This window comes from Bombina bombina, chromosome 7 (assembly GCF_027579735.1).
Source record: "Bombina bombina isolate aBomBom1 chromosome 7, aBomBom1.pri, whole genome shotgun sequence".
Classification (NCBI taxonomy): domain Eukaryota; kingdom Metazoa; phylum Chordata; class Amphibia; order Anura; family Bombinatoridae; genus Bombina; species Bombina bombina.
The window spans coordinates 8,086,865-8,112,020 of NC_069505.1; the positions used below are offsets into that span (position 1 = coordinate 8,086,865).

At 40.4% G+C, this 25,156-nt stretch overlaps 1 protein-coding gene across 1 annotated transcript in view; it reads right to left on the bottom strand.

The window, feature by feature from the left end:
• Positions 1–287: 287 nt before the first annotated feature.
• Positions 288–25,156, bottom strand: part of LOC128635705 (uncharacterized) — a 93,459-nt gene continuing 68,590 nt past the window's right edge. Inside the window, exons 5-8 of the mRNA XM_053688831.1 lie at positions 17,956–18,037; positions 7,163–7,234; positions 6,970–7,080; positions 288–310 (exon numbers count right to left, since the gene is read on the bottom strand). Coding sequence (XP_053544806.1) covers positions 288–310; positions 6,970–7,080; positions 7,163–7,234; positions 17,956–18,037 — 288 coding nt within the window. The remainder of the gene's footprint in view (positions 311–6,969; positions 7,081–7,162; positions 7,235–17,955; positions 18,038–25,156) is intronic.

Genomic DNA, 25,156 nt, shown 5'->3' on the forward strand with positions numbered 1-25,156 from the left:
TGTCTTGCATTTGACAATATTCAGTTAGGATAGCCATAGTGTTAGAACGTCCGTGCAGTAGGTCTCTATCCAATTTAACTATTTACAAGCGCACTTCCATGTGCTATCAGACTTGCGGCAGGGGTCAGGTGTTATTAACCAGTGCTAGAGTTGCCGGGCGCCAGATGTACCAAGGCTAAGGTGCACTTGGGCTTTTAGGAGGCAGAAATACCACTAATGCAGTTGGAAATACTTTAGGAAAAATACTTTTAAGATGAATTGAGCTCCGGAGCTCTCCTTCCAAGCTGCTATCTCTCTGCATTTTCATCATCTTTAAATATAAAAAAATTTAATTAGTTAGAAACATATTTATATATTTTTTCTATATTACAATTAGTGAAAATAAAATATTGTGCATCCATTAATGTATAACAAATCCCTTTTATGGATGCATAATTAATAACCATCCATTACAAGTGCTTTTAACATTATTTACAAACCAGAAGCAGGTTTTTGGGGTTAAACTTTGCAGATGTAAGGAGATATCCTAACGTTATAGATCAGGGGATTTATATATTAGTCTATAGGGAACTTTGTCATCTAAGAAAAAAATAAATATATATTCAAAAATTACAATGCTTAAAGGAACACTGAACCCACTGATAGAGCATGCAATTTTAAGCAACTTTTCTAATTTACTCCGATTATAAAATTTTAATTGTATTCTTGCTATCTTGATTTGAAAAAGAAGGCATCTAAGCTAAGGAGCCAGCAAATATTTTGGACAGCAGTTGTTTAAGAAGAACAACCCAGGTTGATCGTCAAAAAACAGAATTTATGCTTGCCTGATAAATTACTTTCTCTTACGGTGTATCCAGTCCACGGATTCATCCTTACTTGTGGGACATTCTCAATCCCTACAGGAAGTGGCAAAGAGAGCACACAGCAGAGCTGTCCACACAGCCCCGCTCAGGCTCCGCCCCCCCCAGTCATTCGACCGACGGTTAGGAGAAAAAGGAGAAACCATAGGGTGCAGTGGTGACTGTAGTTTTACAAAATTAAATTTGAACCTGACTTAATTGCCAGGGCGGGCCGTGGACTGCATACACCGTAAGAGAAAGTAATTTATCAGGTAAGCATAAATTCTGTTTTCTCTTTCATGGTGTATCCAGTCCACGGATTCATCCTTACTTGTGGGATACCAATACCAAAGCTTTAGGACACGGATGAAGGGAGGGAACAAGTCAGGTAACCTAAACGGAAGGCACCACTGCTTGCAAAACCTTTCTCCCAAAAATAGCCTCCGAAGAAGCAAAAGTATCGAATTTGTAAAATTTGGCAAATGTATGCAGTGAAGACCAAGTCGCTGCCTTACAAATCTGTTCAACAGAAGCCTCATTCTTGAAAGCCCATGTGGAAGCCACAGCTCTAGTGGAATGAGCTGTAATTCGTTCAGGAGGCTGCTGTCCAGCAGTCTCATAAGCCAATCGGATGATGCTTTTCAGCCAGAAGGAAAGAGAGGTAGCAGTCGCTTTCTGACCTCTCCTCTTACCAGAATAGACAACAAACAAAGATGATGTTTGTCTGAAATCTTTAGTTGCCTTTAAATAGAATTTTAAAGCACGAACCACATCAAGATTGTGTAACAGTCGTTCCTTCTTAGAAACTGGATTAGGGCACAGAGAAGGAACAATAATTTCCTGGTTAATATTCTTATTAGAAACCACTTTTGGAAGGAAACCAGGTTTGGTACGCAAAACAACCTTATCTGCATGGAACACCAGATAGGGTGAATTACACTGCAAAGCAGACAATTCAGAAACTCTTTGAGCAGAAGAAATAACTACCAAAAACAAAACTTTCCAAGATAATAACTTAATATCTATGGAATGCAAAGGTTCAAACGGAACCCCTTGAAGAACTGAAAGAACTAAATTTAGACTCCATGGAGGAGCCACAGGTTTGTAAACAGGCTTGATTCTAACTAGGGCCTGTGCAAACGCCTGAACGTCTGGTACAGCTGCCAGATGCTTGTGTAACAGGATGGACAGAGCAGATATCTGTCCCTTTAAGGAACTAGCTGACAAACCTTTCTCCAATCCTTCTTGGAGAAAAGACAATATCCTTGGAATCCTAACCTTACTCCACGAGTAACCCTTGGATTCACACCAACAAAGATATTTCCGCCATATCTTATGGTAAATTTTCCTGGTGACAGGCTTTCTGGCCTGGATCAGAGTATCTATAACTGATTCAGAGAACCCACGCTTAGCTAAAATTAAGCGTTCAATCTCCAAGCAGTCAGTTGCAGAGAAACTAGATTTGGATGCTTGAATGGACCTTGAATTAGAAGATCCTGCCTCGATGGCAGTTTCCATGGTGGAGTCGATGACATGTCCACTAGGTCTGCATACCAAGTCCTGCATGGCCACGCAGGCGCTATCAGAATTACCGAAGCCTTCTCCTGTTTGATTCTGTCTACTAGCCGAGGGAGAAGAGGAAACGGTGGAAAGACATAAGCTAGACTGAATGACCAAGGCGCTACTAAAGCATCTATCAATGCCGCCTTAGGATCCCTGGATCTGGATCCGTAAAGGGGAAGTTTGGTGTTCTGACGGGACGCCCTCAGATCCAACTCTGGAATGCCCCATAGCTGGGTCAGCTGAGCAAAAACCTCCGGGTGGAGTTCCCACTCCCCCGGATGGAAAGTCTGACGACTCAGAAAATCCGCCTCCCAGTTGTCTACTCCTGGGATGTGAATTGCAGATAGATGGCAGGAGCGATCCTCCGCCCATTTGATGATCTTGGTTACTTCCTTCATCGCTAGGGAACTCTTTGTTCCTCCCTGATGATTGATGTACGCTACAGTCGTGATGTTGTCCGACTGAAATCTGATGAATCTGATGAATTTGGCCTCCGCTAGTTGAGGCCATGCCTGGAGCGTATTGAATATCGCTCTCAGTTCCAAAATGTTTATCGGGAGAAGAGATTCTTCCCGAGACCATAGACCCTGAGCTTTCAGGGAGTCCCAGACCGCACCCCAGCCTAACAGACTGGCATCGGTCGTGACAATGATCCACTCCGGTCTGCGGAACTCATTCCCTGAGACAGGTGATCCTGAGACAACCACCAGAGAAGAGAGTCTCTGGTTTTCTGGTCCATTTGTATTTGAGGAGACAAATCTGCATAATCCCCATTCCACTGTTTGAGCATGCACAGTTGCAGTGGTCTTAGATGAATTCGGGCAAAAGGGACTACGTCCATTGCCGCAACCATTAAACCAATTACCTCCATGCACTGAGCCACAGAAGGCCGAGGAATGGAATGAAGAACTCGGCAAGTATTCAAAAGTTTTGACTTCCTGACCTCTGTCAGAAAGATTTTCATTTCTACCGAGTCTATTAGTGTTCCCAGGAAGGGAACCCTTGTGAGCGGGGACAGAGAACTTTTTTCGACGTTCACCTTCCACCCGTGAGACCTTAGAAAGGCCAGAACAATGTCCGTATGAGCCTTGGCTCTGTGGAAAGACAACGCCTGAATTAAGATGTCGTCTAGGTAAGGAGCTACTGCGATGCCCCGCGGTCTTAGAACCGCTAGAAGGGACCCTAGCACCTTTGTGAAAATTCTGGGAGCGGTGGCCAACCCGAAAGGAAGGGCCACAAACTGGTAATGCGTGTCCAGAAAGGCGAACCTTAGGAACTGATGATGATCTTTGTGGATAGGAATATGTAGGTACGCATCCTTTAGATCCACGGTAGTCATATATTGACTTTCCTGGATCATCGGCAAGATTGTCCGAATGGTTTCCATTTTGAAAGATGAAACTCTGAGGAACTTGTTTAGAATTTTTAGATCCAGGATTGGCCTGAAAGTTCCCTCCTTTTTGGGAACTACAAAAAGGTTTGAGTAAAATCCCAGTCCTTGTTCTGCAATTGGAAATGGGTGAATCACTCCCATCTTTAAAAGATCTTCTACACAGCATAAGAACGCCTGTTTTTTTGTCTGGTCTGAAGACAAACGAGAAATGTGGAACCTTCCCCTTGGGGGAGAGTCCTTGAATTCAAGAAGATACCCCTGAGCCACAATTTCTAATGCCCAGGGATCTGGAACATCTCTTGCCCAAGCCTGAGCAAAGAGAGAAAGTCTGCCCCCTACTAGATCCGGTCCCGGATCGGGGGCTACCCCTTCATGCTGTCTTGGTAGCAGGTGCAGGCTTCTTGGCCTGTTTACCCTTATTCCAGCCCTGCAAGGGTTTCCAGGTTGCTTTGGGCTGTGAAGCGTTACCCTCTTGCTTTGCGGCAGCAGAGGTTGAAGCAGGTCCGCTCCTGAAGTTGCGAAAGGAGCGAAAATTAGCCTTGTTTTTGGCCTTAAACGGTCTATCCTGCGGGAGGGCATGGCCCTTCCCCCCAGTGATATCCGCGATAATTTCTTTCAACTCGGGACCAAAAAGGGTCTTTCCCTTGAAAGGAATGTTTAGTAATTTAGTTTTGGACGACACGTCAGCCGACCATGATTTGAGCCAAAGCGCTCTCCGCGCCATAATGGCAAAACCAGAATTTTTCGCCGCTAACTTAGCTAATTGTAAAGCGGCATCTGTGATAAAAGAATTCGCCAGCTTTAGAGCATGAATTCTATCCATGACTTCGTCATATGAAGTCTCCCTCTGGAGCGACTCCTCCAGCGCCTCAAACCAAAAAGCCGCTGCAGTAGTTACAGGAATAATGCAGGCAATTGGCTGAAGAAGGAAACCTTGCTGAACAAACATTTTCTTCAGCAAACCTTCCAATTTTTTATCCATAGGATCTTTAAAAGCACAACTGTCTTCTATTGGTATAGTTGTACGCTTAGCAAGTGTTGAAACTGCTCCCTCTACCTTAGGGACCGTCTGCCACGTGTCCCGCCTGGGGTCATTTATGGGGAACATTTTCTTAAAGATAGGAGGGGGAACAAAAGGTACACCTGGTCTCTCCCACTCCCTAGTCACAATATCCGCCACCCTCTTCGGGATCGGAAACGCATCAGTGTATACAGGGACCTCTAAAAACCTGTCCATTTTGCACAATTTTTCTGGGACCACCATGGGGTCACAATCATCCAGCGTAGCTAAAACCTCCTTAAGCAGGACGCGGAGGTGTTCCAGCTTAAATTTAAACGCTAAGGAATCTGAATCTGCCCGCTGAGAAACTTTTCCTGTGTCAGAAATTTCTCCCTCTGACAGACCATCCCTCACTGCCACTTCAGAGTGTTGTGAGGGTACAACAGATAAATCATCCAAAGCTTCTGATTGCTCATCCTCTGTTCTTAAAACTGAGCTATCACGCTTTTTTGGAAAAACTGTCAGTTTGGATAGAAATGCCACAAGGGAATTATCCATGACTGCTGCTAACTGTTGTAATGTAATAGGGCACAATGCGCTAGAGGTACTAGGCAACGCTTGCGCGGGCGTAACTGGTGTCGACACATGGGGAGAGGAAGGAGGACTATCCTCATTACCTTCCGTCAAAGAATCATCTTGGGCTACATTTTTAAGTGTCACTGCATGGTCATTAAAATGTTTAGATACCTTAGCACACTTTAAACACAAATGCAATGGGGGTACCGCCATGGCTTTTAAACACATAGAACAAGGTCTATCTGTAGGCTCAGACATGTTAGACAGACTTAGATAGCACTCAAACACAGAAAAATACACTTTTTGAAAAAACGTTACTGTGCCTTTAAATAATAAAAAGCACGCACTTTTTTACCAAATCTCAAAAAAAAATCCGATCTTTATGAAATTTACACCATATGATCCTAATGCTTTGAAAAGATTGCACACCAAGTTTCAAACCAATTAACCCCTTATTGCCCAAACCGGAGCAAATTGAAGCTGGCCACCGGTTTAACACACTACAGCACGATGCCACAGTCTCTGCTGTGGCCCTACCTTCCTTGGGGATTAGTTTTGGAACGAAAATAAGCCTCCCTGTAGTCCTCCTGCAATCTCTGGACTCTACATGTGAAGCTGCATGAGGCTGTCTTGCAAAAGAACTGCGCAACTGAGGCGCGAAAATTAGGCCCCCTCCCTCTTCACTCCGGAGTTGTGGGGCCTTCCTAAGCCAAATTAGGTGTCTAAAATTATGCCAGGCGTATAAAACCCCTAAAAAGTGTTCCAAACATGATAAACACTTGTGCAAATGTCAGATTATAGTAAAAAATAATCGATTTTCCCCATAACAGTGTCCACCAGTGATTTAAGCCCTTTTAACTAAGCCATCCTTCTATACAGGGTCTCAGAATATGGCTTACCTTCCCACATGGGGATTTCTGTCAGTCTTCTAGCATTACCAAGTCTTGTTAGAAAAAAAAGTGACTGAGCATACCTTAAGCAGTTAAGCCTGCAAACTGTTCCCCCCAACTGAAGTTCTCCGGTACTCAACAGTCCTGTGTGGCAACAGCAATGGATTTTAGTTACAACATGCTTAAATCTTTTTCCTCTCAGCAGAAATCTTCATCACTTTCTGCCTCAGAGTAAATAGTACAAACCGGCACTATTTTAAAATAACAAACTCTTGATTGAAGAAATAAAAACTACAAATCTAACACCACATACTCTTTACCCTCCCGTGGAGATGCTACTTGTTAGAGCGGCAAAGAGAATGACTGGGGGGGCGGAGCCTGAGGGGGGCTGTGTGGACAGCTCTGCTGTGTGCTCTCTTTGCCACTTCCTGTAGGGATCGAGAATGTCCCACAAGTAAGGATGAATCTGTGGACTGGATACACCATGTAAGAGAAATGTGCTAACAACTAAACCTACATTATTGCTTTTCAAATAAAGATAGCAAGAGAATGTATAACATTTGATAAAAGGAGTAAACTAGAAAGTTGATTAAAATTGCATGCTGTATCTTATTCACAAAATAAAGAATGTGGGTTCATTGTCCCTTTAAATTGATGTTTAAATTTACATGCTAAATGATTATAAAATAAAAATATACACATATATACCGGTAATGATGAATTCAAGATTTGGAATTTCTGCAATTTCAAATTGGTCACTTTCACGTGCTGCCTCAGTGCTTTCAGCAAGTAATGCTGGTGATGTAGTAACTTCTTGCACTAAATTAAAATAAACTTGATGTAATTTTGTATAAGGAGCATGATATGTTAACTAAATAAATTTAAAAAAAAAAACAATTACCTTCATCCACATCCCCAGTATTATTTTGCTGTGAAACATCACTTTCTGGGCCAACAGAGACATCTACATGTTCTTCACACAAGGGAGAAGTCTGGGAAGATGATGCTGAAGTCGACTGTTGCTCAATGTCCACATTAGGGTTTACAGACATTAAAAGTTTAATAAATATTCTTTCATATTTTAAAAATCGCCTCCTCCTCTTATTCTTTCTTTGAACTTTCCTTTTAATGTCTGCAACCCTTTTGCGACATTGAGCCACAGTCTTTATATGTGTGGCATTTAAATTGACCATTTCAGCAATATCTTCCCAGATTGCATCCCTTCGGCTAGATTTGGAGTTTGGCGTTAGCCGTGAAAACCAGCGTTAGAGGCTCCTAACGCTGGTTTTAGGCTACCGCCGGTATTTGGAGTCACTGAAAATAGGGTCTAACGCTCACTTTTCAGCCGCGACTTTTCCATACCGCAGATCCCCTTACGTCAATTGCGTATCCTATCTTTTCAATGGGATCTTTCTAACTACGGTATTTAGAGTCGTTTCTGAAGTGAGCGTTAGAATTCTAACGACAAAACTCCAGCCGCAGGAAAAAAGCAGGAGTTAAGAGCTTTCTGGGCTAACGCCGGTTCATAAAGCTCTTAACTACTGTACCCTAAAGTACACTAACACCCATAAACTACCTATGTACCCCTAAACTGAGGTCCCCCCACATCGCCGCCACTCAAATTTTTTTTTTAACCCCTAATCTGCCGACCGCAAAGCGCCGCCAGCTAAGTTATCCCTATGTACCCCTAATCTACTCCCCCTAACACCGCCGACCCCTGTATTATATTTATTAACCCCTAACCTGCCCCCCACAACGTCGCCGCCAGCTACTTACAATAATTAACCCCTAATCTGCCGACCGCAAAGCGCCGCCACCTACATTATAGCTATGTACCCCTAATCTGCTGCCCCTAACACCGCCGACCCCTATATTATATTTATTAACCCCTAATCTGACCCCCTCAACGTCGCCTCCACCTGCCTACACTTATTAACCCCTAATCTGCCGAGCGGACCGCACCGCTACTATAATAAAGTTATTAACCCCTAATCCGCCTCACTAACCCTATAATAAATAGTATTAACCCCTAATCTGCCCTCCCTAACATCGCCGACACCTAACTTCAATTATTAACCCCTAATCTGCCGACCGGAGCTCACCGCTACTATAATAAATGGATTAACCCCTAAAGCTAAGTCTAACCCTAACACTAACACCCCCCTAAGTTAAATATAATTTAAATCTAACGAAATTAATTAACTCTTATTAAATAAATTATTCCTATTTAAAGCTAAATACTTACCTGTAAAATAAACCCTAATATAGCTACAATATAAATTATAATTACATTGTAGCTATTTTAGGATTAATATTTATTTTACAGGCAACTTTGTAATTATTTTAACCAGGTACAATAGCTATTAAATAGTTAAGAACTATTTAATAGTTACCTAGTTAAAATAATAACAAAATTACCTGTAAAATAAATCCTAACCTAAGTTACAATTAAACCTAACACTACACTATCATTAAATTAATTAAAAAAAATACCTACAATTACCTACAATAAAACCTAACACTACACTATCAATAAATAAATTAAATACAATTCCTACAAATAACTACAATGAAATAAACTAACTAAAGTACAAAAAATAAAAAAGAACTAAGTTACAAAAAATAAAAAAATATTTACAAACATCAGAAAAATATTACAACAATTTTAAACTAATTACACCTACTCTAAGCCCACTAATAAAATAACAAAGACCCCCAAAATAAAAAAATGCCCTACCCTATTCTAAATTAATAAAGTTAAAAGCTCTTTTACCTTACCAGCCCTGAACAGGGCTCTTTGCGGGGCATGCCCCAAGAAATTCAGCTCTTTTGCCTGTAAAAAAAAACATACAATACCCCCCCCCCAACATTACAACCCACCACCCACATACCCCTAATCTAACCCAAACCCCCCTTAAATAAACCTAACACTAAGCCCCTGAAGATCTTCCTACCTTGTCTTCACCTCACCAGGTATCACCGATCCGTCCTGGCTCCAAAATCTTCATCCAACCCAAGCGGGGGTTGGCGATCCATCATCCGGTGCTGAAGAGGTCCAGAAGAGGCTCCAAAGTCTTCCTCCTATCCGGCAAGAAGAGGACATCCGGACCGGCAAACATCTTCATCCAAGCGGCATCTTCTATCTTCTTCCATCCGGTGCGGAGCGGGTCCATCTTGAAGCAGCCGACGCGGATCCATCCTCTTCTTCCGGCGACTCCCGACGAATGACGGTTCCTTTAAGGGACGTCATCCAAGATGGCGTCCCTCAAATTCCGATTGGCTGATAGGATTCTATCAGCCAATCGGAATTAAGGTAGGAATATTCTGATTGGCTGATGGAATCAGCCAATCAGAATCAAGTTCAATCCGATTGGCTGATCCAATCAGCCAATCAGATTGAGCTCGCAATCTATTGGCTGTTCCAACAGCCAATCGGATTGAACTTGATTCTGATTGGCTGATTCCATCAGCCAATCAGAATATTCCTACCTTAATTCCGATTGGCTGATAGAATCCTATTAGCCAATCGGAATTCGAGGGACGCCATCTTGGATGACGTCCCTTAAAGGAACCGTCATTCGTCGGGAGTCGCCGGAAGAAGAGGATGGATCCGCGTCGGCTGCTTCAAGATGGACCCGCTCCGCACCGGATGGAAGAAGATAGAAGATGGCGCTTGGATGAAGATGTTTGCCGGTCCGGATGTCCTCTTCTTGCCGGATAGGAGGAAGATTTTGGAGCCTCTTCTGGACCTCTTCAGCACCGGATGATGGATCGCCAACCCCCGCTTGGGTTGGATGAAGATTTTGGAGCCAGGACGGATCGGTGATACCTGGTGAGGTGAAGACAAGGTAGGAAGATCTTCAGGGGCTTAGTGTTAGGTTTATTTAAGGGGGGTTTGGGTTAGATTAGGGGTATGTGGGTGGTGGGTTGTAATGTTGGGGGGGGGGTATTGTATGTTTTTTTTTACAGGCAAAAGAGCTGAATTTCTTGGGGCATGCCCCGCAAAGGGCCCTGTTCAGGGCTGGTAAGGTAAAAGAGCTTTTAACTTTATTAATTTAGAATAGGGTAGGGCATTTTTTTATTTTGGGGGTCTTTGTTATTTTATTAGGGGGCTTAGAGTAGGTGTAATTAGTTTAAAATTGTTGTAATATTTTTCTGATGTTTGTAAATATTTTTTTATTTTTTGTAACTTAGTTCTTTTTTATTTTTTGTACTTTAGTTAGTTTATTTCATTGTAGTTATTTGTAGGAATTGTATTTAATTTATGTATTGATAGTGTAGTGTTAGGTTTTATTGTAGGTAATTGTAGGTATTTTTTTTAATTAATTTAATGATAGTGTAGTGTTAGGTTTAATTGTAACTTAGGTTAGGATTTATTTTACAGGTAATTTTGTTATTATTTTAACTAGGTAACTATTAAATAGTTCTTAACTATTTAATAGCTATTGTACCTGGTTAAAATAATTACAAAGTTGCCTGTAAAATAAATATTAATCCTAAAATAGCTACAATGTAATTATAATTTATATTGTAGCTATATTAGGGTTTATTTTACAGGTAAGTATTTAGCTTTAAATAGGAATAATTTATTTAATAAGAGTTAATTAATTTCGTTAGATTTAAATTATATTTAACTTAGGGGGGTGTTAGTGTTAGGGTTAGACTTAGCTTTAGGGGTTAATCCATTTATTATAGTAGCGGTGAGCTCCGGTCGGCAGATTAGGGGTTAATAATTGAAGTTAGGTGTCGGCGATGTTAGGGAGGGCAGATTAGGGGTTAATACTATTTATTATAGGGTTAGTGAGGCGGATTAGGGGTTAATAACTTTATTATAGTAGCGCTCAGGTCCGCTCGGCAGATTAGGGGTTAATAAGTGTAGGCAGGTGGAGGCGACGTTGTGGGGGGCAGATTAGGGGTTAATAAATATAATATAGGGGTCGGCGGTGTTAGGGGCAGCAGATTAGTGGTACATAGGGATAATGTAAGTAGCGGCGGTTTACGGAGCGGCAGATTAGGGGTTAATAATATAATGCAGGGGTCAGCGATAGCGGGGGCGGCAGATTAGGGGTTAATAAGTGTAAGGTTAGGGGTGTTTAGACTCGGGGTACATGTTAGAGTGTTAGGTGCAGACGTAGGAAGTGTTTCCCCATAGGAAACAATGGGGCTGCGTTAGGAGCTGAACGCGGCTTTTTTGCAGGTTTTTTTTCAGCTCAAACAGCCCCATTGTTTCCTATGGGGGAATCGTGCACGAGCACGTTTTTGAGGCTGGCCGCGTCCGTAAGCAACTCTGGTATCGAGAGTTGCATTTGCGGTAAAAATGCTCTACGCTCCTTTTTTGGAGCCTAACGCAGCATTTTTTTGGACTCTCAATACCAGAGTTAATTTTATGGTGCGGCCAGAAAAAAGCCTGCGTAGCTAACGCACCCCCTTGGCCGCCAAACTCCAAATCTAGCCGCTTGTCTTTAAACTAGTGTCACGCCTCTGTGGTCCAAAAAGCATGTCATAATTTGGCTCCAAAGCAGATACAAGGATTTCGTTCTCCACAACTGAAAACCTCTCAGCAACCATTTTCAAATATCTCATCAACTGCCTCACAAAATAAAATATAATATCTATATAAATATACATGTAACCAGAGTAAAATGTAAAATACGCTGTGATTGGAGAATATTAAGGAAGTACTCATAAATATGCGTACATAAATGTATTGCAAGGTATTATGGTAACAGAAATAATATAACAGTAAATATGATTGGTTAAGAAATATTGCACACTGAACATTTTTTATAACATATACGCAATTGCGTAATAATACAAATGAGTAAAAATATTATCTAAATAAAGAGCGTAAAAAAATTTATTGTACGATTTCAATAAAAAGAATAACAAAATATAACCAGAACAGTAAAAGCAGAATTCATTGCGAAGGAGAGGGCGTAAGATGGGCGTTCCATGGGCCTAACTGCGTAAATCACGCAAGTTTCGCAGATATGTTACGATGATATAAAAACATACGCCATACGAATCTCACATTTAACACACATGCATGTCTCGCCACCCCATAATACGATATAACGTATTTAGACAATATACTATAACTGTAGTTTTACATTTTGAAATATGCAAACACAAACTGAAATAAAGTGAATCATTAAAATTACGAAGCGATGCAATGATATTTGGAAACCCATTTCGAAGTTCGTGAAATTATATAAGGAGGCGAAGTCTATAGTTTACTATGGACAGCTTATCACGTAACGTATTGTTTACAATGGACTGCCCCCTTTATACGATCATTACGCAAGGCGTGAAATTTGCAAGATAGGCGATTCAGAAATACACATTTCTCGCCGCCAATGACGAACTTTCAATCATCGAGCCCTTAGTCTACTCTGTCATCCCTCCCTTCTCTTGCTCCTCTTTCCCTCCTCTTAGTATACTCTTTCCTCCTCTCCCCTCTTGCTCCTCTTCCCCTCCTTTTAGTCTACTCTGTCCTCCTGTCCCCTTTTGCAACTCTTTCCCTCCTCTTAGTCTACTCTGTACTCCTCTCCCTTCTCTTGGTCATCTTTCCCTCATCTTAGTGTACTCTGTCCTCCTCTCCCTTCTCTTGTTCATCTTTCCCTCCTCTTAGTGTACTCAGTGTAGTGTTCTCTTGTTCCTCTTTCCATCCTCTTAGTCTACTCTGTCCTCCTGTCCCCTCCTGATCCTTTTTCCCTCCTTTTAGTCTACTCTGTCCTCCTCTCCCTTCTCTTGCCCTTCTTTCCCTCCTTTTAATCTACTCTGTCCTCATCTCTCTTCTCTTGGTCATCTTTCCCTCCTATTAGTCTACTCCTCCTCTCCTCTCTCTTGTTTCTCTTTCCCTCCTCTTAGTCTACTCTGTCCTCCTCTCTCTTCTCTTGGTCATCTTTCCCTCCTCTTAGTGTACTCTGTCCTCCTCTCCCTTCTCTTTCCCTCCTCTTAGTCTACTCTGTCCTCCCTTCCCTTCTCTTGCCCCTCTTTCCTTCCTCTTAGTATACTCTTTCCTCCTGTCCCCTCTTACTCCTCTTTCCCTCCTTTAAGTCTACTCTGTCCTCCTTTCCCCTCTTGCTCCTCTTTCCCTACTCTAAATCTACTCTGTCCTCCTGTCCCTTCTCTTGGTCATCTTTCCTCCTCTTAGTCTACTCTGTTCTCCTCTCCCTTCTCTTGTTACTCTTTCTCTCCTTTTAGTCTACTCTGTCCTCCTCTCTCTTCTCTTGGTCATCTTTCCCTCCTCTTAGCGTACTCTGTCCTCCTCTCCCTTCTCTTGTTCCTCTTTCTCTCCTTTTAGTCTACTCTGTTCTCCTCTACCTTCTCTTGCTCCTCTTTCCCTCCTCTTAGTTTACTCTGTCCTCCTCTCCCTTCTCTTTCCCTCCTCTTAGTCTACTCTGTCCTACCTACCCTTCTCTTGCCCCTCTTTCCCTCCTCCTGTCCCCTCTTGCTCTTCTTTCCCTCCTTTAAGTCTACTCTGTCCTCCTGTCCCCTCTTGCTCCTATTTCCCTACTCTTACGTACTCTGTCCTCCTTTCCCTTCTCTTGGTCATCTTTCCTCCTCTTAGTCTACTCTTTCCTCCTCTTAGTCTACTATGTCCTCCTCTCCCTTCTCTTGTTCCTCTTTCTCTCCTTTTAGTCTACTCTGTCCTTCTCTCCCTTCTCTTGTTCCTCTTTCCCTCCTCTTAGTCTACTCTGTCCTCCTCTCCCTTCTCTTTCCCTCCTCTTAGTCTACTCTGTCCTCCTCTTCCTTCTCTTGTTCCTCTTTCCCTCCTTTTAATCTACTCTGTCCTCCTGTCCCCTCTTTCCCTCCTCTTAGTCTACTCTGTCCTCCACTTCCTTCTCTTGCTCCTCTTTCCCTACTCTTAATGTACTCTGTCCTTCTGTCCCTTCTCTTGGTCATCTTTCCCTCCTCTTAGTCTACTTTGTCCTCCTCTCCCTTCTCTTGTTCCTCTTTCCCTCCTCTTAGTCTACTCTGTCCTCCTCTCCCTTCTCTTGTTCCTCTTTCCCTTCACTTAGTCTACTCTGTCATCCCTCCCTTCTCTTGCTCCTCTTTCCCTCCTCTTAGTATACTCTTTCCTCCTCTCCCCTCTTGCTCCTCTTTGCCTTGTTATAGTCTACTTTGTCCTCCTGTCCCCTTTTGCTCCTCTTTCCCTCTTCTTAGTCTAATCTGTCCTCCTCTCCCTTCTATTGGTCATCTTTCCCTCCTCTTAGTGTACCCTGTCCTTCTCTCCCTTCTCTTGCTCCTCTTTCCCTCCTCTTAGTGTACTTTTTCCTCCTCTCCCTTCTCTTGCTCCTCTTTCTCTCCTCTTAGTCTAATCTGTCCTCCTCTCCCTTCTCTTGGTCATCTTTCCCTCCTCTTAGTGTACCCTGTCTTTCTCTCCCTTCTCTTGCTTCTCTTTCCCTCCTCTTAGTGTACTTTTTCCTTCTCTCCCTTCTCTTGCTCCATTTTCCCTCCTCTTAGTCTACTCTGTCCTCTTCGCCTTTTTCCATTCTCTTACTCTATTCTCCCCTCCTCTCCCTTCTCTTGGTCATCTTTCCCTCCTCTAAGTGTACTCTGTCCTCCTCTCTCTTCTTTTGCTCCTCTTTCCATCCTTTTAGTCTTCTCTGTCCTCCTCTCTTGCTCCTCTTTCTCTCCTTTTAGTCTACTCTGTCCTACTCTCCCCTCTCTTTATCCTCTTTCCCTCCTCTTAGTCTACTTTGTCCTCCTCTCCCTTCACTTGCTCCTCTTTCCCTCTTCTTAGTCTACTCTGTCCTCCTCTCCCGTCTCTTGGTCATCTTTCCCTTCTCTTAGTCTACTCTGTCCTCCTCTCCCTTCTCTTTCTCCTCTTTCCCTTCTCTTAGTGTACTCTGTCCTCCTCTCCCTTCTCTTGGTCATTTTTCCCTCCTCTTACTTTATTCTGTCTTCTCCTCCCTTCTCTAGGACCCCTTTTCATTTGGTTCTTATACCCAATTTCATTGGACCTCTCCTACCCTTGACCCTCCTCCACATACATTTTGCCTCCCCTACCCCTTTCCTTGGTCTTCCTCCAACACAATTGGTTCTCTTCCAGTACACTTTGTCCTCTTCCCCCTTCCTTTTTTCTCTTCCTCCTACCTTTGGTTTTACTTTTTTTATACTTGTTTCTCCTCCCAGTTCCCTTGGTCTTTCTTCCTTTACTGTTGTTCCTTCTACCCCTTCACTTTACTCTTCCCACTTATTCTTGCTCTTCCTACGCTTGTTCCTCATTTACATTGACTTGGTTAGCCCGACATTTGCTGCTCTTCCTTTGCTCCTTTTTGCCATACCCTTCTATCTCTAACCTTGGTCCTCCATCACCACACTCAATTCCCTTCCAATCCCTTTCTCTGTGGTTCCTGATGAATACCCTCTAGCCCATTTTAACATTTTACTTACCTTGCACTTTTTGTACAATGCATCAGTCAGGTGAACCTTTAGCTTTACCCACCATGCTTTTCTCTACCCCCCATGCTTTTCTCTACCCATACAACAGTACTAATACAAATAGCGCTAAAGTTAGGCAAAATTAAAGACAATTCAAAAACAGAATCACTGAGTTGGAAAAAGTATCACCCCCTTGTTTCAGTATTTTGTAGAACCACCTTTTGCTTTAATTACAGCCTTTAGTCTGTTGGGATATGTCTCTACTACCTTTGCGCATCTAGACTGTGCAATATTTGCCCACTCTTCTTTGCAAAACTGCTCCAGTTCTGTTACATTTGATGGTGACCGTTTGTGGACTGCAGTCTTCAAGTCATGCGACAGCTATTTAAAAGGGTTTAAGTCTTGGCTCTGACTAGGCCATGCAAGGAAATTCAACTTTTTCTCCTTCAACCGCTGTGTAGTAAATTTTGCTGTGTGCTTTGGGTCATTTTCATGTTGGAAGGTAAACCTTCTTCTCTGCCCTTGCAGAGGGCAGCAGATTTTCATAAAGAATTTGATAGTATTTTGCCCCATCCATTATTCCATCTATCCTGACAAGTGTGCCAGTGCCTGCTGAAGAGAAACACCCCCATAACAGGATATTACCACCTCATGCTTTACTGTAGGTATGGTGTTATTTGGATGGTGAGCTGTATTGGATTTCCTCCAGACATATCATTTGGTGTTGAGGCCAAATAATTACATTTTAGTCTCATCTGATCATAACACCTTTTTCTATGTGGCCTCAGAATCTCCTAGGTGTGTTATGGCAAAGCTCAGTCGTGACTGCATGTGGCCTTTCCTGAGGAGTGGCTTTTTTTCTTGCAACCCTCCCATACAAGCCACATTTGTGAAGAATTTGTGATATTGTTGTCACATGCACACAATGACCACTTTTTGCCATAAATTCCTCCAACTTCTTCAGAGTTGCTGTGGGCCTCCTGGTAGCCTCTCCGACCAGTTTCCTCCTGGCTCTTTCATCCAGTTTAGAGTGACGTACTGATCCAGAGAGGGTCTGTGTTGTACCAAATACCATCCACTTCTTAATAATAGACTTCACTGTGCTTCTAGGCATTGATAAAGCCTTTGATATTTTCTTGTATACATCTCCTGACTTGCGCCTGTCCACAACATTATCCCAGAGATCTTTTGACAGTGCTTTGCCACCCATAGTTGATTGTTACTTCAGATGCACTACCAGGGACTAAGATGCTCCAGGAAAGCTCTTTTCATGCTGAGCTAATCAATATGCCCACAGCTGATCACAGTTAAAGGTTAAATGGCTTTGTATGTGCTGTTGAGAAGGTAATTAGCTACACCTGATTGAGTTTACAAGTAATTTTAGGAGGGGGTGATCCTTTTTCCAACTCAGTGATTCTGTTTTGATTTGTCTTTATTTTTGCCTGACATGTTGGTGCTATATCTTTCACTTGGATGTTATAAGTTGCACTGGGTAATCACAACTGGATAAACAAAAACTGTGTCTGTCTTTATTTCAGCCTCCAAAGGAACAAAATGTTATTATTTTTAAGGGGCTGATTCTTTTCAATACCCACTGTAACTTGTGTTTTTACTTATCATTTTAAACTTGCAGTCACTTAACTGATGATCAGATTGTATTTGCATTCATCTTTCAGAGTTGTAAAGAGTGATCTGAACAATATTGTTAACGTGTTCGTTAAAATCTCAACCAAGAATGTGGAAGAACATAAACCTCAAACAAATGTCCAATCTGTGCAAATAATGACTTTTAAAGGGACAGTAAAATTGAAGCTAAACTTTCATGATTCAGTTAGAGAACACAATTTTAAACAACTTTCAAATTCATTTTCATTATCTAAACGTGCACATTTTTTTTACTTGCACACTTTCTGAGGCCCCAGCTCCTACTGAGTATGTGTAAGATTCACAGGATATACGTATATGCATTTTGTGATTGCCTGATTGTTGTTACATGATGCATTAGGAAGGAAAATGTAATTAACTTTGACATTAGTCAGAAAAAAATCTACTGCTCAATTGAAATTAAAACTAAGTGATTTTGCATTTTCTTTTCATTATGCATTTATTGATTATGCAAATCTACTGGGTTTAGTGGACGTTTAACCACTTAAGGACCAGCGACCTACCCTAGTGTTTCTATGTGGATTGCGTTATTAATGCAGGAAGGAGGGAGGGTATAATATTGCTGTCCCGCTAATACCTGGCACCAATGTAACACTTTTGTTATTTCAGAATGTAAAACAATGAGCATTTGTTCTTTACCCTGTAGAAAAGCTCTGATTTCTCCAGTCTGTTGACGACTTGTGCACAACATAGTGTCGCAATCTTGCGAGTGGCGGATAATCTATAATAAAAAAAGAGTTACACTGATAAGAAAGGAGGAAATTGGAAGAATGAATATCATGCAAACTTTAGAGCTCGGCTCTCTTTGACATTGTGATCAGATAAGTAAATAAACATCCAGTCCTGTTTTTCCCACATTTGTATACGAATTTCGTAAAGACTGGAATCAAGGCAGATGTTTGGTGATTACTGTCTTTACCATCGCTGTAAACACGGTTACTGCTATTTGTTATACACAATAGGAATGATGACGATTATTGTTCTTTTGCGCATAAACCCCCTGGATGAGCAAGACGACTGCTTATATCTCAGCCCCCAGGCCATTTATAAGGACAAGAAAAGTCTTTCAAATGAGGGAACATTTGTCCCTATAAATGCAGCTGCAGACCCAGCAGTCACCTGCAGAAGAGCTTTACGTGCAGTTTAACCTGCAGGAGGGGGCTTAGACCCCTACCCCACCATCTTGTGCCAGAACAAATGAGGGAGCATTTGTCCCTATAAATGCAGCTGCAGACCCAGCAGTCACCTGCAGAAGAGCTTTAAGTGCAGTTTAACCTGCAGGAGGGGGCTTAGACCCCTATCCCCCCCACCATCTTGTGCCAGAACAAATGAGGGAGCATTTGTCCCTATAAATGCAGCTGCAGACCCAGCAGTCACCTGCAGAAGAGCTTTAAGTGCAGTTTAACCTGCAGGAGGGGGCTTAGACCCCTACCCCACCATCTTGTGCCAGAACAAATGAGGGAGCATTTGTCCCTATAAATGCAGCTGCAGACCCAGCAGTCACCTGCAGAAGAGCTTTAAGTGCAGTTTAACCTGCAGGAGGGGGCTTAGACCCCTATCCCCCCCACCATCTTGTGCCAGAACAAATGAGGGAGCATTTGTCCCTATAAATGCAGCTGCAGACCCAGCAGTCACCTGCAGAAGAGCTTTAAGTGCAGTTTAACCTGCAGGAGGGGGCTTAGACCCCTATCCCCCCCCACCACCATCTTGTGCCAGAACAAATGAGGGAGCATTTGTCCCTATAAATGCAGCTGCAGACCCAGCAGTCACCTGCAGAAGAGCTTTAAGTGCAGTTTAACCTGCAGGAGGGGGCTTAGACCCCTACCCCACCATCTTGTGCCAGAACAAATGAATCCCCTTTCTCCCCCTCTTGTCCCTCTAGCACAAATGGGGGGAGGGGGATAGGGCCACTGTTAGAGACCCCTCAGGTTAAACTGCACTTTAAAAGGACGGTAAAGTCATGATTCAGATAGAGCATACAATATAAAACAACTAGAAAGAGGGGTGTACTAAGGCACTACTATTATTGTGATACAGGAATTTTATTAACTCTGAATAAACCAGCTTAGTATTGTCCCTGGGTTATATAGTAAAGAGAGAGGTGGGGTGCTATGTACTTTCATTTTAAACTAGAACAAATCAGTATTATACTGACAAAAACTGTACATCTAATTAGCACTCACATTCCTGTGATAGAATTTGGATGGATATTGACTTTGATGAGACTCCTTGGTGGAGTTCTGAGCTAGAATATTAAAATGTAACTTTTATTCGAAGTCATTAAAATATATTACAAACACACAAAGACAAAACTTTTAAAATTACCGTCTGCTGTTGAGATTAGTTTCTTTATTAAGTAAATTCTCAATAGGACTAAGCAGGTAACAAGTAATTTGTGGGCTCTAGTGATAGACTTGTCTATAGCTTAATGATTCTTACATAGAATAATCACTGGTTTTTCTTGAGGTATAAGTAAATAGTATGCTAGTGTAGGTTCTTCGGTTACTCAGATTGTAACAGTCTAATGTAATGCTAGGGTTAGAGCAAAGTGAGTATTGCTACCATTCACCCTGTATTCCCATTGAATTGGACACTATATCTGAGAGGGTGTCACCAATCTTAATATAACCTACAGATCCTTTATTAACAATGGTAAGTGCAATTTACCAGTTAACCAATAGTGACTTATAACAGGCACTTATGCCTGTTATAGTAAGAAGGCATTACCTTAGTTGCCTGGTATTGCAGAGGGTTTTGTTAATTTTCTAGATCAATTGAACTTTTTTTGTTATATACTCAGAACACCATGTAACCAATAGTGGATATTCAGCACCAATCTGCCTAAAATGTTATGTAAATATCGATGATATGTGTTTATTTTATTCCCCACTAGGTGTCAGTATTGTAATTTACATTCTCCCTTTAGTTAATATTAGAAATAATGTTCAGTGTATAATTAGGGCAATCAGAATATCCAGGATGTAGGGAGCGTATGAAAAATACTGAGAATACTGGTATGGGTGTATTAGCGGATTACTATTAACCCTACTACCCACTTAGGAGTCTTAAGAGCCTTTTAAATGTCATTAAATTATATTGTAACTCGATAATATTTGGCTTTCAATGAAAGGTAGACACTGGGAGAATACTTTGAAACTTTGTTTGGGCAGTCAGTAATCACATGAATGGAACAAATGGTTACATTGTATGTTATAGTGTGGCTGTGTTTGATTACATAGTATCGCATCTCATTTATAGGTTCAAGTTCCTGAGAATCGGTATGTATAAATTTACTCTGCGGTTTAAAGCTTTACACTTTAGTGCTTATATAATTTGTTTAGAGCTTTCCTTGGCTTCCACTTAAATTAAATAACTACAGCGTTTTTATTGTTGCAAGTATATTTGTGTGCACGGATTTTGGCTTTGCATTAACTCGTTGTGTACCATAAGAAGGCTAAATATTAAAAAAATATTTTTGGAGTTCAGATTAAAATATTGGCTGAATACTTCGCATTTAGGACATTTAATTAAATGGATCAAAATCAGAATTCCTTAGTATATATAATATGCAATAACATACAATTCCTAATTTAAGTATTTAGTAGGTATAATCTAGACAAGTTAGAACACAATGAATATAGGATTAGAAGTCCACATATTTTAGTTTTAAACTTTTCAGTTTTTTTGATTCCATACATAATCTAACAATCCACCTTAACAATACGAATAACACTAAAAGAAAAAATCAACGAATCAACGTTAAGATTGCTATCTAAGTGAGTTAGACAATTACTGTGGTTCTGTCTCCTCTCTTTCTATTGGTCCAATAACCGGCAGGGAGGTGGAGAAGTGAGCCAATAAATATTTGAAACAAAGGCGCGCCCGCACCCTTTGACAAAGCCAGGTTACTGGCGAAACATGTTAGGGGAAGGTGTTGTTTTGTAAATTTTAGCTCGTCTGTTGTTTGAGACTAATGGAGGTGTAGGGGTTATCTTACAATTTAAAACCATTAAGGCACATTGCCATCCCCTCAACCTCAGTATCTATATGCACTTTACTAAAGGCAACAAGCTGTGGTATTTAGCGGTAACTTTTCACTGGTATTAATTGGTAACCTGCAAAATCAGTAATGTTGCTACATTAGTTATTGCTCACCTGGTATAGGCCGGTAACCACCTTAGAAAACTAGTTTGCATAACCTGTCATTGCAAAGTATAAAATTTCGATCTCCTAATCTGGGTATAGACCGGTAACTTGTGTGCTTAAACTTAGATGTGATACTCCCATAAAGGCAAAAACCAGCCTTGTTATTTTTAAGATAGTTACCCAAGGTATAGGCCGGTAAACCCCAATATAAACCCAGTAATGCTATTATAAAGATATAAACCTGCAAGAGAAACAGGTCAGTCCTTAAAGGTATAATCCGGTAAATCATTATAGAGACTATCTATTGACAACTGACAGAATAAAGGTATAGGCCGGTAAATCATTATAGAGACTATCTATTGACAACTAACAGAATAAAGGTATAGGCCGGTAAATCATTATAGAGACTATCTATTAACAACTAACAGAATAAAGGTATAGGCCGGTAAATCATTATAGAGACTATCTATTGACAACTAACAGAATAAAGGTATAGGCCGGTAAATCATTATAGAGACTATCTATTGACAACTAACAGAATAAAGGTATAGGCCGGTAAATCATTATAGAGACTATCTATTGACAACTAACAGAATAAAGGTATAGGCCGGTAAATCATTATAGAGACTATCTATTGACAACTGACAGAATAAAGGTATAGGCCGGTAAATCATTATAGAGACTATCTATTGACAACTAACAGAATAAAGGTATAGGCCAGTAAATCATTATAGAGACTATCTATTGACAACTGACAGAATAAAGGTATAGGCCGGTAAATCATTATAGAGACTATCTATTGACAACTAACAGAATAAAGGTATAATCAGGTAAATCATTATAGAGACTATTTATTGACAACTAACAGAATAAAGGTATAGGCCGGTAAATCATTATAGAGACTATCTATTGACAACTAACAGAATAAAGGTATAATCAGGTAAATCATTATAGAGACTATTTATTGACAACTAACAGAATAAAGGTATAGGCCGGTAAATCATTATAGAGACTATCTATTGACAACTGACAGAATAAAGGTATAGGCCGGTAAATCATTATAGAGACTATCTATTGACAACTGACAGAATAAAGGTATAGGCCGGTAAATCATTATAGAGACTATCTATTGACAACTAACAGAATAAAGGTATAGGCCGGTAAATCATTATAGAGACTATCTATTGACAACTAACAGAATAAAGGTATAGGCCAGTAAATCATTATAGAGACTATCTAGTGACAACTAACAGAATAAAGGTATAGGCCGGTAAATCATTATACAGACTATCTATTAACAACTAACAGAATAAAGGTATAGGCCGGTAAATCATTATAGAGACTATCTATTGACAACTAACAGAATAAAGGTATAGGCCAGTAAATCATTATAGAGACTATCTATTGACAACTAACAGAATAAAGGTATAGGCCAGTAAATCATTATAGAGACTATCTACTGACAACTGACAGAATAAAGGTATAGGCCGGTAAACCATTATAGAGACTATCTATTGACAACTGACAGAATAAAGGTATAGGCCGGTAAATCATTATAGAGACTATCTATTGACAACTAACAGAATAAAGGTATAGGCCGGTAAATCATTATAGAGACTATTTATTAACAACTAACAGAATAAAGGTATAGGCCGGTAAATCATTATAGAGACTATCTAGTGACAACTAACAGAATAAAGGTATAGGCCGGTAAATCATTATAGAGACTATCTATTGACAACTGACAGAATAAAGGTATAGGCCGGTAAATCATTATAGAGACTATCTATTGACAACTAACAGAATAAAGGTATAGGCCGGTAAATCATTATACAGACTATCTATTGACAACTAACAGAATAAAGGTATAGGCCGGTAAATCATTATAGAGACTATCTATTGACAACTAACAGAATAAAGGTATAGGCCGGTAAATCATTATAGAGACTATCTATTGACAACTAACAGAATAAAGGTATAGGCCGGTAAATCATTATAGAGACTATTTATTGACAACTAGCAGAATAAAGGTATAGGCCGGTAAATCATTATAGAGACTATCTATTGACAACTGACAGAATAAAGGTATAGGCCGGTAAATCCTTATAGAGACTATCTATTGACAACTAACAGAATAAAGGTATAGGCCGGTAAATCATTATAGAGACTATCTATTGACAACTAACAGAATAAAGGTATAGGCCGGTAAATCATTATAGAGACTATCTATTGACAACTGACAGAATAAAGGTATAGGCCGGTAAATCATTATAGAGACTATCTATTGACAACTAACAGAATAAAGGTATAGGCCGGTAAATCATTATAGAGACTATCTATTGACAACTAACAGAATAAAGGTATAGGCCGGTAAATCATTATAGAGACTATCTATTGACAACTAACAGAATAAAGGTATAGGCCGGTAAATCATTATAGAGACTATCTATTGACAACTAACAGAATAAAGGTATAGGCCGGTAAATCATTATAGAGACTATTTATTGACAACTAACAGAATAAAGGTATAGGCCGGTAAATCATTATAGAGACTATCTATTGACAACTAACAGAATAAAGGTATAGGCCGGTAAATCATTATAGAGACTATCTATTGACAACTAACAGAATAAAGGTATAGGCCGGTAAATCATTATAGAGACTATCTATTGACAACTGACAGAATAAAGGTATAGGCCGGTAAATCATTATAGAGACTATCTATTGACAACTAACAGAATAAAGGTATAGGCCGGTAAATCATTATAGAGACTATCTATTGACAACTAACAGAATAAAGGTATAGGCCGGTAAATCATTATAGAGACTATCTATTGACAACTGACAGAATAAAGGTATAGGCCGGTAAATCATTATAGAGACTATCTATTGACAACTGACAGAATAAAGGTATAGGCCGGTAAATCATTATAGAGACTATCTATTGACAACTAACAGAATAAAGGTATAGGCCGGTAAATCATTATAGAGACTATCTATTGACAACTAACAGAATAAAGGTATAGGCCGGTAAATCATTATAGAGACTATCTATTGACAACTAACAGAATAAAGGTATAAGCCGGTAAATCATTATAGAGACTATCTATTGACAACTAACAGAATAAAGGTATAGGCCGTAAATCATTATAGAGACTATCTATTGACAACTAACAGAATAAAGGTATAGGCCGGTAAATCATTATAGAGACTATCTATTGACAACTAACAGAATAAAGGTATAGGCCGTTAAATCATTATAGAGACTATCTATTGACAACTGACAGAATAAAGGTATAGGCCGGTAAATCATTATAGAGACTATCTATTGACAACTAACAGAATAAAGGTATAGGCCGGTAAATCATTATAGAGACTATCTATTGACAACTGACAGAATAAAGGTATAGGCCGGTAAATCATTATAGAGACTATCTATTGACAACTGACAGAATAAAGGTATAGGCCGGTAAATCATTATAGAGACTATCTATTGACAACTAACAGAATAAAGGTATAGGCCGGTAAATCATTATAGAGACTATCTATTGACAACTAACAGAATAAAGGTATAGGCCGGTAAATCATTATAGAGACTATCTATTGACAACTAACAGAATAAAGGTATAGGCCGGTAAATCATTATAGAGACTATCTATTGACAACTGACAGAATAAAGGTATAGGCCGGTAAA